Raw genomic sequence first — 16592 nt, 5'->3', positions numbered from 1 at the left:
CTAGAAACACCACCTTACAGGTAAGGTGGCAAAATGAAGTGGTCCTCAGGGGCTCCTCTCAGTGAAAGGGGGACCTTTGAAAGCTCCCAAGTCGGGTGTTGATGAATGATGTGGGGCACAAATTCACCTCCCCTTTCAAGAATCTTCACAACAGGGAATGTTGAGATAAGGAATCCAGCGAACCTCAAGACAAAACGGAAGAGAACGCCACCACTTCTCAGCAAAGCATGTTGGACAAAAATCCCTTGTTTAGCCCATGCTGCAATAATCTGAGGATGTTGGCAAAGAGAGATCAACAGGGGAATGCCCCTCCCCTCTCGCAATGGGGAGAAACCTCCTAGATATCATTGTCCACAATGGTTAGATCTGGATTGTCCTAAGACATAGCTTTTTCAAGGGGTGTAGAGAGGTCACCTCAGCTTGGCTAATGTCCTAGTCACGCCTGGCTGCTGATGAATGGCCACCTGGAGAGCATGACAAGGTAGCAGGCTGTTGTGGCTGGACTTGGTACAAATCTTCTCCAGCGCCTTAGCCCTGTGACTTTCATCCCTCAGAGTGGCCCTTGAGACCTTGGCAGGGTCGATGGAAGCATATGAATGCTGTTGGTGGGTCCCCTCCCTATAAGAGGACAATCCAGCCATGTCAAGAGAGTCCTCTTGGACTGAGGCCATTGGCAGCTTATGCTGGCTCTTGCCGGCCTCTGCCATTTCTAGGCCACAGGTTAAAAGTAACAAATAATAACCAAAAATGACTTAGACTACTTTGAAATAGCCATTGTCCTTCACAAAATGGCCACCGCTATACTTAATTAGCCTAGATGGGCCTAACATGGCCGCCTCCTCGCTCAAAATGGCCACTGCTACAACTGTCCTGTCTAGGCTGGTGTAAAATGGCCACCGGTGTAGTCCATATGGCCACTGTCTCACAATGTGAGCTGCCGCTTTTTTGCTTGATCACGCCCATTACAGAAAGAGCACAAGACTGACAGGTTTAATCCAGAAGTGTAACTCCTCTTGCGAGGGCGATAATTGAGATGAGTCTAGCAGCAAGATATTCAGCTGAAATACTGGCAGCAAACATTGGCCTGTGGGGCCAAAACCCCTATGCCGAAGGGTAGATGACAACCAGCCACTCAAGCACAATAGCTTCTGCTGCAATAGTTCAAGTCCGTGCCGTCACCCCCTAACTCAGAGGTAGACAAAGTTGGCTCTTTTAAGACATATGGACTTAATAATAATAATTAATAATTTATTGGACTTGTATGCCGCCCCTCTCCGAAGACTCGGGGCGGCTCACAACAATAATAAAACAATATAGCAGTAAAACAAATCCAATATTAAAAAACATATATAAAACCCCAGCAGTTAAAACCATACAGCACATACATACCAAACATAAAATATAAAAGCCTGGGGGAGGATGTCTTAGTTCCCCATGCCTGGCGATATAGGTGGGTCTTAAGTAATTTGCGAAAGACAAGGAGGGTGGGGGCTGTTCTAATCTCTGGGGGGAGTTGATTCCATAGGGCCGGGGCCGCCACAGAGAAGGCTCTTCCCCTGGGGCCCGCCAAACGACATTGTTTGGTTGATGGGACCCGGAAAAGGCCAACTCTGTGGGACCTTATCGGCCGCTGGGATTCGTGCGGTAGAAGGGGGTTCCGGAGGTACCACCTTCAACTCCCAGAATTCCTGAGCTAGCATGATTGGTTCAAGAATTCTGGGAGTTGAAGTCCACAAGTCATAGAAGAGCCAACTTTGCCTATTCCTGCCCTTGCCAGGCGGTAATGGAGCACAAGACTCCCCTGGCCATTGGTTACACAAGTGTAACAGCTTTAGTGACAGTTGAGCCTGATCAGTGACAGCGAGCATTCAAAATACTGTCTAGGCCAGGCCACTACGCCTCACACTGAGCCACAGAGCAGAGCAAGCTCCTAAGACTGAAATCGGAAGGGAATCTCTCCCCCCCCCCCCCCCCATTTGGTAATGGCCTTCATTTCGAGGCTCGGCAAGTGGGAAGAACCGAAGCCCTCGCTGTGTTTGACCCAGCAAACTCTGATGGAAGCAAGTCAGCTGGGGAGATGGCAGAAACTCGATGATTGATGAGGTGGAAAAATACCTCAAAAGAATGGTAGTGGGAAATCATGCATGCTATTCAGGCCAAGGACTGAGTCAAAGAGGGTGAATTAAGACAGGAGGACAAATTTGACAGACTCAGTCCTCATTGGCTGAAGGGACGTTGTCATCCCATTCTTGGAGGTTAGCTCCACCCACTATGGAGAACAGAAGGATGAACCGGACTCAATAGTGTCAACCCCTAACCACCAACATTTCTCCCTTAGACTATCCACGATTGACCTCTCCAGGTTCCTAAGAGGTCAGTAAGGGGCGTACAGAAGTGCACTAGTGTGCCTTTCTTCCCCTGTCCAATTGTCTTTCCTTTATCTCATATCTCATATATATTTTCTTCCTTTCATATATCTTGTTCTCTATTTTTACATATTATGTTTATATATATTACTTCATGTCTATTCTCTTCCATATGTACAGTGTTCCCTCGATTTTCGCGGGTTCAAACTTCGCGGAATGTCTATACCACGGTTTTCCAAACATATTAATTAAAAAATACTTTGCGGTTTCCCCCCCTATACCACGGTTTTTCCTGCCCGATGACGTCATATGTAATTGCCAAACTTTCGTCTGCCTTTAAAAAACATTTTTTAAAATAAACTTTAATAAATAAACATGGTGAGTAATAATCTACATGGTTGCTAGGGGAATGGGAAATTGTAATTTAGGGGTTTAAAGTGTTAAGGGAAGGCTTGGGATACTTTTCATAGCCAAAAATAGTGTATTTACTTCCGCATCTCTACTTCGCGGAAATTCGACTTTCGCAGGCGGTCTCGGAACGCATCCCCCGCGGAAATCGAGGGAACACTGTATTGTGTATTGGACAAACGAATAAATAAATAAATAAATAAATAAATAAATAAAGTAAGTCTTTGATCAGAAGCATCAGAACTCACAGTGTTTTTACTTATCCATTTACCTTACTTTCTTAACATTTGGATTCCTTTTTGTGTACATACACACTTATCGTGGTATAGTGACAAATAATTTGAGAAACAATTTAAATGGTGGAGCTGCAGAAAAAAATTAATAAATCGAAGCAACCTTGCAGAGAAAAAAAACCTAAGACCTAACAGAAGAGCACGTCAAAGACAATGTGAATGGTAATGACATTCCAAGTTCTTATTTCAAGTTCTTATGAAATTAAAAAAAAGGATCTGCTTTGCTGGTTTAAGAGATGGGAAAGGCTAGTTTAAACAATAGGGAAGGGCCTTGAAAATGTGCCAAAATTCTGCCACCAGAAACATAGGAAGTTACCCGGTGGTGTCAGCTGCTTTAGCAATGGGGACATGCACCAACAAGTTTAATGGGGAAGGTGAGACACCATCCTTTTTCATTGACTCCTCAAATATTACTCACCTTCATTCTCAATAAACATTACCATGCTTTTTAACTTACACAATACAAAGAAGGAAAAAGTAATCCATAACTGTCAACTATGTTCAACAAGATCCCCATGAAATTAATGTTTTCAGAATAAAAGATAACACTGGATAGAAAAAGAACATTCGGACCGTTCTGTTTTAAAGGCAGTTGAATAAAAAAGCACTGTAATATGATTTCTTAATCATGGAATTAAGATATAGTATGCGAGGCTTTGAAACTTAATATTTTAATTCATAAATCAAAAGGATTCAAAAAGAAACCAAAAGGATTCAGGTTTCAGTTAATATCTGAATACGAAATCTGCAAAAAATCTGCCTAGTAATTATTATTTCCTCATTACTTAAAAAATAAACAAACACAGTCAACATTCTAATTGGCATTAAAAAAATAAGATTTGTTTTGTACATAATTTAACATTTTGTCCTTGAACTGAGAAAACCTTGGTATTTTATAGTGATGTTATATATAGGCTCAAATCCAAAGATTTTTTTAAAAAGATTACCATAGTTATTAAATCAAGCAAATATATTTGACAGTGAAAAACACTGCAATACGATTATGCTGCAGAGCAGTCTAGATTAAAACACAGTATAAATTGTGTGAAATACAAATACAATTCCAAAGCCTCCTATTAATAACTTAATTATTAAATAATTTATATGTGTTTGTGACAATTATTTAAAGGCCATATCTTTATATTCATTTCATTTCAGTAATTTTTTCATTCCACTAAAAGTTGTCAGCGACTTCAGGAGTGAAGATCAATGGTTTCTTCTTCACAATATTCTACAAATACAGTAGTGTTTCAGTATTCTTTTTTCAATAGTGAATTTAAACCATATAACAATATGGTAGTTTGCTGAATAGAAACCTTTTGGGTGATTTCAAATTACAAACCATGATTTACATATCTTAGTGTCTACATTCACATAATGTTCTTGGTCAAAAACAAGTAACTTCAGAATGGCTTAGTGCAATGTATAAATGCAAACAATAAACTTGTTATTTTTACATTATTATTGCACGTAATGGATAATTTGTAATAGTGTTGATCTAGTAGAGCTATTAAAGTGACAGATTTCTGATACTGCTTGACTTTTTACATATCTTATTTATTTGCCTACAGTATCAAAATGAGATATTCAAGATTGGAAATAATAAATGGCATCTGTTAAATATATATATTTATTTCAATTTTTATGCTGCCCTTCTCCTTAGACTCAGGGCGGCTTACAACATGTTAGCAATAGCACTTTTTAACAGAGCCAGCATATTGCCCCCACAATCCAGGTCCTCATTTTACCCACCTCGGAAGGATGGAAGGCTGAGTCAACCTTGAGCCGGTGATGAGATTTGAACCACTGACCTACAGATCTACAGTCAGCTTCAGTGGCTTGTAGTACAGCACTTTACCTGCTGTGGCTATGTCTACTGAATAAAACCCCACATACTCTCTCAACATAGCTATGTTTCCATTTTTATAAATTTCACTTTTTTATTTCAATGCAGACGTTCATATTTCCAATCAGAAAAAAAGTGAGTTTAAAGAATAGTTCCCAAAATAAGAATGGAATATTTCAAATGACTTCTAAGCAGAATTCCAGAAGACTCATAGTTTCCACAGGCTAAATAATATTTAGATTCAAGCCAAAATAAATCTATTGGGCTGTTGGACCTTTTATTTTTAGCGGCTTTTTTAGACATTAACATCAATCTAGTCTTGGTGTTCTAGCGAGCTGTTGTCCATTGCTCTTCTGAATTTTGGTATGGCCTTCACGCACATATACGCTTCAGAAATCAGAAAACCAGGTCAGAAACTGGAAGATCTTCTGGTTTCCAGCCTGCACGCCCCCCCCCCCCCAATTTCGGCACTCTGCGCTAAAACGTTTTGTAAACACTACCATTAAGGAATCTTGCCCTAAAACTGGAGTTTATGTAATCTAGCTTCATATTTTGCAGAGCAAAAAATTAAGAACAAAAAATGAAAAAATTAATTTCAGATTAAGATTGTAGTCCTCTGAAAGACACTGATGGTTCTGCCAATTTGATATTACATATTCAAATAAACAGAGACAGATTAATAATCAAGAATCCTACCTTAAACTTTCAGAAGTTTATCCAGAATTAGAGATTATGAACAAAACTAATCACTGGTTCAAGCAAGTAAACATAGTAACTATTAAGATTACATAGATTATTGTTCATTCTTTTTCTTGAGGGTCAGCAACATTTATGAGCAAAAATTTGAAGTCTGTATTTTAATAAAATATCCAAATCAAACTCCATTATTGGTGATTTGATAGTCCATGTCCATTTCCTGGCAGCAATATGGAATGGGTTTACTAGAGCCATTTTCTGAGATAATCTCAATTCTAGAGTCTTATTTATAATCCTTCAGTTTCTTGATCCTATATCCAATTACTAATTGGATTACTAACCAGGCAAGATTAGGCAGATGCTGTTAACTACCTGTTTTTAAAAATGTGTTTATTTACTACATGTCCTAGCCACATTACATTATTTCCTGAGTCCAACCATTTGTCCTACTCACACTGATTTTAAAGTAACATGAGATAACATCTGCCCCAGGACTTAGTTTCACCATTTGTAGATATTTAATTGGACCAATCATCTTAGCATGAAGCTACAACAGGAGTTTGTTCATATCTTGATAATTTTTTTAAGTCTGTATAAATCAGGATTTTGTATGACCTGCTGTAATAGTTCCGTATTCAGATACAAAACTTAATATTCAAGCAATCCCTCTCATTAGTCCTACCCACAGTCAAGTCATAGCACTGCAATGTGGAATTAGTAGTATGTGCTTTTGAGGTCTGGCAAAATATTGAGCCGCACTGGAGAAGATGGAACATCACAGATTTGTGATCATACGCACTTTTATTAAAAACATTAATACACATTTTTCCAATAAATTCAATACAGATGGGCTCAGTCTTATACCGAAATCTTGAGAGCACACAGTCTCACTGTTCACAACAGCACAGCGTTGTGAACTTAATGAGTTTAATAAAGAGGCGGTTAGGTCTTTGGTGCATAAAATATTTCCAGCACTATGGTTTTAAGTACATATGAATTGGGCTTAATTTGTTAGTCTCAGAAGGAGAACAGTGCAAATTTGCACAGCTTTTCCCAAATGGTATTTAAAAATAAACCCAAGAACATTGCAAAGACATCCATCCTACTGATCCCTCGATTATTTCCACTAACCGGTTACCTATCTGCAAATGTCTTAGCTATTTCAAATAATCAGTTTAAGATCAAGGCAAATCAGTTATTTAATATACTGTAACTGCCACATCCAGAAAGGCCTTACCTGAACTATTTATTATTACACCAACTAATATGATAGCATCCTTTGCAGACTGTACTCTCTGTGGTCATTCAGACTGTATTTTTAAATAGTCTTCCAGGTTTATAAGCCTGTATCTATCAAGACGGTATCTATTGTTTCCATTCGTTCTTCTTTTCAACTTCTTCAAAAAATATTTATGAAAAGTTGTCAAGTTGTATTCTTAAGACTTTAAGTTAACCACATTTTCTTTTTCTATAGCCGAGTTGCTGAAGCCACTGCATAATGCTAACACCTTTTTTCTGCTGAATTTGTTTAAACATTTGTATTCAATTATTTATTATTAGGGATTCTAGAATAGGAAGCAGTAATTTATGTACTGTTCCGTTCGGGAATAATTTAAAGTATCCCTGATGGATGGCTGTGTCTAGTCTCTTTTTCAACACATCTTCGAGTTAACTAGTTCCACTTCTGAAGTTTTTTTTTTAACTTGGTGTAGAAATAAAAATCTAACTTATCGGCTTAAAACATGTATTTTACAGGTGTAACTCGAAAAATTAAGACTATCGTGCAAAAGTTCATTTATTTCAGTAAGGAAGGTAATACAGTAATACTTCGTCTTACGAACCTAATTGGTTCCGGAAGTAGGTTCGTAAGGTGAAACGTTCGTAAGACGTCTTCGTGACATCAAAGCTCCGCCTATGGAATTCCCTTTTGGGATTCCCCACCTTCTTTCCAGCCTCCAGATCGGCCGAAAACGCCGCCGCCGATAGCAAAAACGGTGCTCTGCCGAGCGGTGCCGGCCAGCTGTAACCTTCTGAAACAGCCGGGCGCTTCTCGGCGGCCTCCGGAACCTGAACCCGAACCTCCGGGTTCGGCGTTCGGGAGAACGCCAAGAAGCCCCCCGGCTGTTTCAGAAGGTGACAGCCGGCCGGCAGTGCTTCTCGGCGGCCTCCCGAACCCGAACCCAAAATGTTCGGGTTCGGGAGAACGCCGAGAAGCCCCCCGCCTGTTTTAAAAGGTGACAGCCAGGCAGCGGCGCCCAGTAGAGCGCCATTTTGCAATCTGCGGTGGGTTCATAAGTCGAAAAAAGTTCATAAGAGGCAAAAAATTTCTGAACCCTGGGTTCGTATCACGAGGGGTTCGTATCATGAGGTACCACTGTATAATGAAGGTAAAACATAATGAGAGAAAGTCATTACATGCAAAGCCATGATTTGTCATAATTGTGATGATTATGGGGTACAGCTCATGAAACCCCCAAATCCACCATCTCAGAAAATTAGAATATTACGTGCGATCAGTAAAATAAGGATTTTACATGGAACAATATAGGTGGCAGGCCAAAGTCTCTAACTCCACATGATGGCTTTATTTCCCAGATATTATTTGTGGCGCTGACATCAGACCTCTGAAAAGTATAAGCATGCATATGTACTCAGAACTTGATTTGGGCCCCTTTTGCAGCAATTACTGCCTCAATGCGGCATGGCATGAAAGCTATTGGCCTGTGCACTGCTGAGGAGTTATGGAAAACCAGGATGCTTCAATAGAGGCCTTCAGCTCTTCTGCATTGTTCGGTCTCACGTCTCTCATCTTTCTCTTGGCAATGCCCCATAGATTCTCTATGGGGTTCAGGTCAGGTGAGTTTGCTGGCTAATCAAAGACCGTAATCCTAGGGTCATTGAACCAGTTTCTTTGGGGCTTTGTTGGCAGATGCCAAGTCCTACTGGAAAATTGAAGTCAACATCCCCATAAAGCTTGGCTGTGGAAGGAAGCATGAAGTGCTCCAAAATCTCCCGGTAGACAGCTGTGTTGACCCTGGACTTAATGAAGCACAGTGGACCAATACCAACAGATGACGTGGCTCCCCAAATCAACACAGACTGTGGAAACTTTTGCATCTAATTTGGAAACCAAGTAGCCCAGAGTATGGAGGAAGAATGGAGAGGCACACACAGCAAGATGTTTGAAGTCTAGTGTGATGTTTCTCAGTCTCGATGTCACTCGTGTTGAGGGCGCCTGTGGTGGTCCGAATGCTCTGCCAGTGAAAATGGGCTCCAGAGTTCCATTTTTAGCTGTGGTGGCCTCCTGCAACCCAGTGCCAGTGAAAACGGAGCTCAGGAAGGTCACCCATGGCCCTCCCGAGGTCTGTTTTTGCTGATAGAGGTACTGAGGCCTGGTCTCAGCCCTGTAGGTCAGATCTCAGCATCCCGTGGCCTAGATTTGGCCCTCAAGCCTCAAGTTTGACACTCCTGGTGTAGGCAATTGGTTGAAGATTTTGATACAACTCTCAATTTGCCTGTAGCTTTCAAAGTTTGCCCTGGATTCTGGGCTCTGCTTATGCAAATCTTAGTGGGCATCTTGAGTATCACTGGGATATATAGTTTAAGATCCATAGGTTAGGTTGCCTCACACCTTATCTCTTTTTTTGAGAAACCTCTTACAGTCTGGTTTTTCCAAAGAACTCTGGTATAAATCAGTGATGGGGGAAAGCTTCCTATAGGTTAGATGTTGTTACTGTTCCTCAGGCTGCTACTTTTCCATCTTGTTGGTAATGATTGTTACTATTTTAATATTGCATACTTTCACTGTGTGACTATTGATGTAAGCTACTTTGATCCTTGCTGGACTAAGTGGGGCGTATAACATGTAGTAAATAGGTAGTTAACATTTATTTTTGGCTATCTAATCTTTATGGAAATCTTTGGTTTCACTCATGGGCAAAACAATACTACGAGATTCTTCTCTCTTCTAAGCTATTAACTATCTCACCCAATTTTTGGCATCTTCAAATTTGATAGTTATTCTTCCCTAATTTTCATCCAAGATATTAATATAAAAGCTATAGAGAACCCATTAATCCATAATCTTTTGACATCCTACTAAATATGTTATTGAATTTAATGAAGAACCACTAATAAGACATTTTAAATATGATTTTTGAATAAGCTTTACATCAGTCATTTATTAAAATCAGGGTGGGTTTGATTTAAACCAACTCAATTTAAATCATAATTTTTAAAGAGTAACTGTCATCTAAGTCCCATAGCAGCTCCTCCTCTGACCTGCTGTTGACTCACTGACAGTCCCAATATTGCAAAATATACAGCCTCATGCTGCATAACTAAGCTTCATTTCATGCCAAAGAAACTAAATTGTTAATGTATCTTAAATATCTATCTTTAGATACATTTTACTCCAAAAAGCATTTTATTAAAATAAATTTGATAAAAATGAAAAAAAATCCAATTTAAATTTTAAAAAAATTAAATTGATTTTTATCCATTCTGATTAAAATGCAAATGATTTAGCCATTTCAACTTGTGCATGGCATGCAAAAAAATAAAACTTCTCTAATAAACATAATAATAAACATAAAACCTCATACATGATTAAAACAAAGACGGTTACTGGGATGTCTTGTAGAAATTAAAATTGCAGTAATTCTGCCAGCTTCTAAACACAGGACACAGGAATAAAATGATAAACATAAAACATAATCCAATACCATGAATAATACTTATTTTCAACCAAGATATCCAGGCCTTGGCTCAAACTGAAATCAATTTTGATCAATCATAATGCTATTACCGAAGGTGTGTGATAAAGAAAAAAAATGTGAGACTCTCCCAGAAATGTGATAGATGGAATGAAATTGTATGTGACTATTTTTCCTACCCCAAAGCATTTTTCAACAAAATGCTGTAGCAAAACTCTTTCATATCCATTCCTACTATAGTGCAGTATAAAATTCAATTGGCAAAATTTGAAACACTATATCAGAGGGTGGCCATTACAAGATTTCTCTGAAGCAATATTTAAATGTGATGTATTTATTTGCACAGCAGATCTAAAAATGAGAATTGACAGTTAATATACTTTTTAAATATTTATAAAACATTCAGCAGACTTGATATTTTCAATTGTAGACCTATTTTCTACACAAACAAAAGGAACATTTGTAAAATTTACTACCAAGTTTTTAAAAACCCACGGTTGAGGCAACTTAGCTCCTTGAAGCTGAAACAGAGTCCTTAGCTTTATACGCCAGTTTAGAAATTCAAAGTTATACAAGTCTAAGAGAGAATTGGAAAACTAAGCACCATCTTTTGATCCCTGAAACCAGCAATGACAAATATGACCACACCATCTTGAAGCTGTTTGTGGGTATATGTATTGGAGGAGTGGGGAGACAGAGCAACTGAAGGTATCTGTTATGAAACCACCAATTGTTTCTTAAACATACCAAAAGCAAGCTTATGAGATACACATAGCTGCTTTTCAGGCATGCCAGGGTATTAAAATACAAATGAAATCCAAGCACCTTGCACAGCTGATCTAAGTCAAAAGAAAATGTTTCTTATTTTGCTGAAACATTTGTTATGAGCCTACCTGACGTTTTGGAGCATTTGCTGTGCTGGGATTGATATTCCGCAACGCCTAAGAGTAAAAGAAATAAGATGGGTCAACATTACTTTTTTGTGTCTTACGACAGGGATGGCTAGGCTACCTTGACTTTACTCATCGTCTTCTTAATGTTCTCAAGAGGGAAGTTCCTTAAAGCAGCCACAGATGACAAGAGAGAAGATGGTTACGAGATGGCAAAGTTTGCTGCATAATGGAATAAGACGCTTAAAGAGTGCTTACAGAGCACACGGACGGGTTTTGCTTAAACATACAGGGGACAAAAAAAGTAGTAGTCTGGAAACTGCCCGGCTTGAAGTTAGTTATCTTCTTGAGAAGAAGATATTGAAGAAAAGAAATTCCAAATTAGAAGCCTTTTCTAACAGCATGCTGGCCTGAAAGCATTTAAATTTGTTTCATATTAATAGCAAAGCAGTTATAGGCAAAAAGTTCAGAAAATTCAGCTTAGGAAGCTGTTATTTTTAACTTGTCCAGAGGCAACTCATGATTATTTTTTTTATAAATAAAAAGAGACATCCCATAACGATCCAGTTTAAATGGAGTATTTATTCCTTGGCATATTATTTTGGTATAAAGTCTAACTGCCTCTAGAACAAGGGCAGAAAAAGCAAGGAACGATGAAGGCAGAAGCCTGAAGAAGAGGTCTCCAAGAATAGGGAAACATTGCCTGAGATGCAAGAGCCACCACCCAAAAAAGCAAGAAAAAAGAGGTTTTAAAAAGATTCTCCAAAAGCGGGTTAGGGAATCTGCAATGCTCCACAACAACCCTCACAAAACATGATGCAAAGCACTGGAGACAAGGAGCTAATCAATCATTAGCAAAAGATCTAGGACAGTAAACAAGGACTGAGAGCAAAGGTTTTAGAAAGTAAGCGTCATTGTTTCTTTGCGCTCACACCACCAGGGTTACCCCCCAAAAAAGAAGCAACAAATCAGCTTACATTTAAGCATTTAAGGAAAGTATTTTGGCTTAAAAGAACTAAATTTAAACTCAAGACTTGGGTTAATCCATTTTAAAGTTGTCTTCTGAGAGTTACTAATGTTGCTGCAAACTATATAAACATTACCTAACATGGATGAATTCCCTCCCCCCCCTTTCATTTTCTCTCTTATGAAGCACACAGTCATAATGAGATATGTAATTAGCACATTGACATGTGTGTTTTGCAAGAATCCACATCCATGGAAGAGGGCTCAGTAAAGTACCATGATGATAAGTTTCTTGAAATGCATTATTTTATGGACATCACTTTCATAAGATCTGTTGAATAGAAAAAGGCTTAAATGACTTTTTTAAAAAAGGTATAGATATATGCAGAGCATGGGATTCGTCAAGGACTTTTAAATTATGATACCTAAAGGAATAAAATATTTTTATATTTAAATTCTAGATGCTTGAGACAGGCCAGAGGGCTAATATCCTTAAGCCCTGGTTGTCAACTTCCAAAAATCCCCAGGTGACCACTGATGGTCACGTCCTTAAAAACAAGGAACAGCTTTGGGGTTTTTTTTACAGAAAGGCCGAAGTTTCAATACTCTTCACAAACACAGCAAGAACAAATCCCATTCACACATGCCATCCATCATGAAAGCTGGAGAAAATTCAGCCAGATGAGCTCTGACCATGCAGAGCATTAATACAGTTGCAGAGCTGCTCAGCAAGTGGTCCAGGAAGCAGAGTTGTCAGCAATGAAAAGAGCACCATGCCACAGAAGCAGCCCAGCACCGCACACTGTCACAAAGAAATATTTTGTAAGGATAAAAAGAGTCTGGTTTCTTGCTTGCTGGGGCAAGTTATACGATTTGCGACTCCCTCTATCTACCGCTGCTTGCTAGAATTGCGGCGCTGAAAAGCACAATGCCACTCATGCATAAGCAACGACGTTACTGTATTATAGTTGAAGTTGTGTTTTCTAACCTGTGGCCTCACCTGCCGAAGCAGTTCTTGATGCTTCAGTCGCAACCTTTCCTTTTCCATCTGCAGCTGCTGAAGTCTCATCTGTTGCTGTTGATTGGAAGTGCCACCGCCCAGGACTCCACCGGGAGGACTTTGGGGGGCCAACGGCGGTGGCTGTTTCACTGGAGCGCTTTGGCTGATTCTCTGGTTCATAGCTGTAGAAGCAAACACAAGAACAGGCACTGTGAAGCAGTCTTGTCCCCCCAAATCCTAATGCTTTGGGATATACATGCCTTAATACAGGGGAACCCAACCCCTGGGCTGTGAACCAGCACCGGTCTGCAGCATGTCAGAAACCGGGCTGGGCAAACAAGCTAAATTCCAATCATGGGATGCACAGGAAAACCTCTCTCTACACAACCAATCCCTAGAACGCAAAAGGTAGGAGGTCGTTGCCTTAACGGATTTAATAAAGGGAGAATTAGGGCCAAATACAGTGGTACCTCTACTTAAGAACGCCTCTACTTAAGAACTTTTCAAGATAAGAACCGGGTGTTCAAGATTTTTTTGCCCCTTCTTAAGAACCATTTTCTACTTAAGAACCTGAGCCCGGAAAGATTTCCCAAGAAATTTGAGAGCGGCACGAAGGCCCAGCCAGTTTCCTGCCATTCCCTCTTTAATCCCGGCCATCTCGGGCTTTTCTGGGCTGCCATACGAGCCTTTCGGTGGCGCTCCCCCTCTCGCCCACCTGGGTTTCTCTCTCTGGCGCAGTGTATGGAAGGCAGCCTCACACCGGGTGTATGGGAGGCGCATGCTCCTCCTCGCCACCTCAGTGTCCCTCTTTTTTTTTAAGCCTTAAAGTTTTGGATTTTTAAATGTATTTTATTTTATACTTTCTTTCGGCAGCGACTGTCCTCTCCCTCTTCCTCCTCCTCCTCCCACCCAAATTCCGAGTTTTTATTTCTTTCCTAATGGGTTTGTACACATTATTTGCTTTTATATTATTTAAATTATCCAAGCAGTTGGGTAAAACAGCTGTATTCCAATTACATGGGAAAAATTGCTTCTAATTACAAACTTTTCTACTTAAGAATCTGGTCACGGAACGAATTAAGTTCTTAAGTAGAGGTACCACGGTATAATAATTTGCCCACATTAACGGACAAGGAGAACAGGAAGTGAGAAGTCAGAAAAGAAATAGAGTAAGTATTCCCATTGGCAAGTATAAATATATCTTGTTTACTGATTTTAATGCTATAGTAGCCCCACAGTGAGATGAGCGGCAAACACAGGTAGTCCTCGACTTACAAAGGTTTGTTTAGTGACCATTCAAAATACAACAGCACTGGGGAAAAAGTGACTTACGGCCATTTTTCCACTTACGACCACTGCAGCATCCCTAGGATCATGTAAATTCAGGTGCTGGGCAACTGACTCATATTTATGACAGTTGCAGTTGTCCTGGAGCCAAATACTTTTTGAAACCTGACAACGGGGAGGACAGGTTTCTTTAATAACTGTGTTACTAACTGCAGTGATTCACTTAATAACTGTCGCAATGAAGGCTGTGAAATGGGGGCAAACTCACTTAACAAATGTCTCCCTTAACAACAGAAATTTTGGGCTCAATGTATGGTCGTAAGTCGAGGACTATCTGTAAATTTAACCAATCAATAATGTTAACATGAGATGAAAAAAAGGCAAATTTATGTTTTAAGTTCACCAACACACATCGTAATTTTAAATCTGAAAGGATAATAATGTTTAAAAAGCTCACTGGCTACAGAGGAAAACCTAGATGAGTAGGTAAAGGAAAGTTGCCTTATTTCTAATAAAGGCCATCCAGATGGGTCTGTCTCTCTGTCTGTCTGTCTGCCACTCTCTCTGTCTTTCTCTCTGTCTTTCTCGGAATTTCAAAGAGGTTGCCAATACTGCACAAAGATAAATCCTGGAGACAGTTTAAAATGGAAATCATAGTATCAGTATATATGTACAAAATTTAGTTTACGTATCCAAGGAAGTGCTCAGAACACGGCCATAATATATGCAGACATTATGTGATTAATATTTAGTGATACCCTTATTATTTCCAATATTATTTCAAGCAGAACAATATGACTTAATGAAAGAAAGAATTAAACTGAATTCAAAATAGTAAGTGAAGGGGAGGGGGAAATGGTGAGAGAGTCCACAAACTTGGTTTATAGTAGCCTTCTCAAAATCTATTTAAATTATCCAAGCAGTTGGGTAAAACAGCTGTATTCCAATTACATGTTTTAGTTAGCTGAGTTTCTCCTAGGTCAGTGATGGGAAACCTATGGCATGGGTGCCACAGGTGGCACGCAGAGCCCTATCTGCTGGCACACAAGCCATTGCCCTAGCTCAGCTCCAGCACGCATGTGCGCACTGCCCAGCTGATTTTCAGTTCGCATAGAAGCTCTGGAAGGGGATTTTTGGCTTCTAGAGAACCTCCGTAGGGAATGGGGGAGGTCTTTTTATCCCTCCCCAGGCTCCAGGGAAGCCTCTGGAGCAGACCTGGGCAAAGTGCGGCCCGGGGGCCGGATGCGGCCCGGCCGCTGTCTGTGACTGGCCCGCGGAGGAAGGTAGGTAGGTAGGTAGGTAGGTAGGTAGGTAGGTAGGAAGGAAGGAAGGAAGGAAGGAAGGAAGGAAGGAAGGAAGGCAGGAAGGAAAAATGGAGGACGAAAGGAAGGAAGGAGAAATGGAGGGAGAGAGGGAGGAAAGAAAGAAGGTGAAATGGAGGGAGGAAAGAAGGAAGGGAGGAGAAATGGAGAGAGGAAAGAAGGAAGGGAGGAGGAGGAAGAAAAGGAATCCAAAGCTACTTTCAGGCAAAGCCTCCACTATGTTTTCTCAACTGACAATGTAGGTCAATTGAAGAGAGGCACCTGAAAGGGATGTTTTGAAAGAGAAGTAACTGCCCAAAAGCAGAAATAAAAGGCAGAGAAAATCAGAGAGACAGAAGCTTCTCTCCATCTGGAGAAGGAAGGAAGGAGAAATGGAGGGAACAAGGAAGGAAGGAAGGAAGGAAGGAAGGAAGGAAGGAAGGAAGGAAGGAAGGAAGGAAGGAAGGAAGGAAGGAAGGAAGGGGTGGGCAATTAATTTATAATTAATTAATTAATTTATAATTATAAATTATAATTATATTAGTAAATAATATAATATAATATAATATATAATTATAATATAATTAACTCCGTTCTACCCAATAATATACAGTATTGGGTAGAACTGAGTTAATTATATTAATCCGTCCCTCTAAAACCATCCCAATTTCTCATGTGGCCCCATGGCAGAATTAATTGCCCACCCCTGCTCTGGAGCCTGAGGAGGGTGAAAAACGGGCCTACCGGGCCCACCAGAAGTTGGGAAACGGATGGTTTCTGGCTTCCAGAGTGCCTCTGGGGGGGGGGGGCAGGGGATTTTCACC

General features: G+C 40.0%; 1 protein-coding gene across 13 annotated transcripts in view; it reads right to left on the bottom strand.

Annotated features, from left to right (window-relative positions):
- YAP1 (Yes1 associated transcriptional regulator) overlaps positions 1-16592 on the bottom strand; it is a 109255-nt gene that overhangs the window by 15120 nt on the left and 77543 nt on the right. For 4 of the 13 annotated variants that reach the window (XR_011558935.1, XM_070749681.1, XM_070749685.1 and 1 more), the window contains 2 exons: positions 13169-13362; positions 11218-11265 (listed from right to left, as the gene is read on the bottom strand). Coding sequence is in view for 9 of the 13 variants with exons in the window: in XM_070749681.1 (XP_070605782.1) it covers positions 11218-11265; positions 13169-13362 (242 nt within the window). In the remaining 4 variants the exon portion in view is untranslated. The remainder of the gene's footprint in view (positions 1-11217; positions 11266-13168; positions 13363-16592) is intronic. The other 9 variants (XR_011558936.1, XR_011558938.1, XM_070749682.1 and 6 more) reach the window with 3 other exon arrangements.

The sequence above is a fragment of the Erythrolamprus reginae genome, chromosome 4, assembly GCF_031021105.1.
Source record: "Erythrolamprus reginae isolate rEryReg1 chromosome 4, rEryReg1.hap1, whole genome shotgun sequence".
NCBI lineage: Eukaryota > Metazoa > Chordata > Lepidosauria > Squamata > Dipsadidae > Erythrolamprus > Erythrolamprus reginae.
This window is presented reverse-complemented; position numbering and strand designations above follow the sequence as displayed.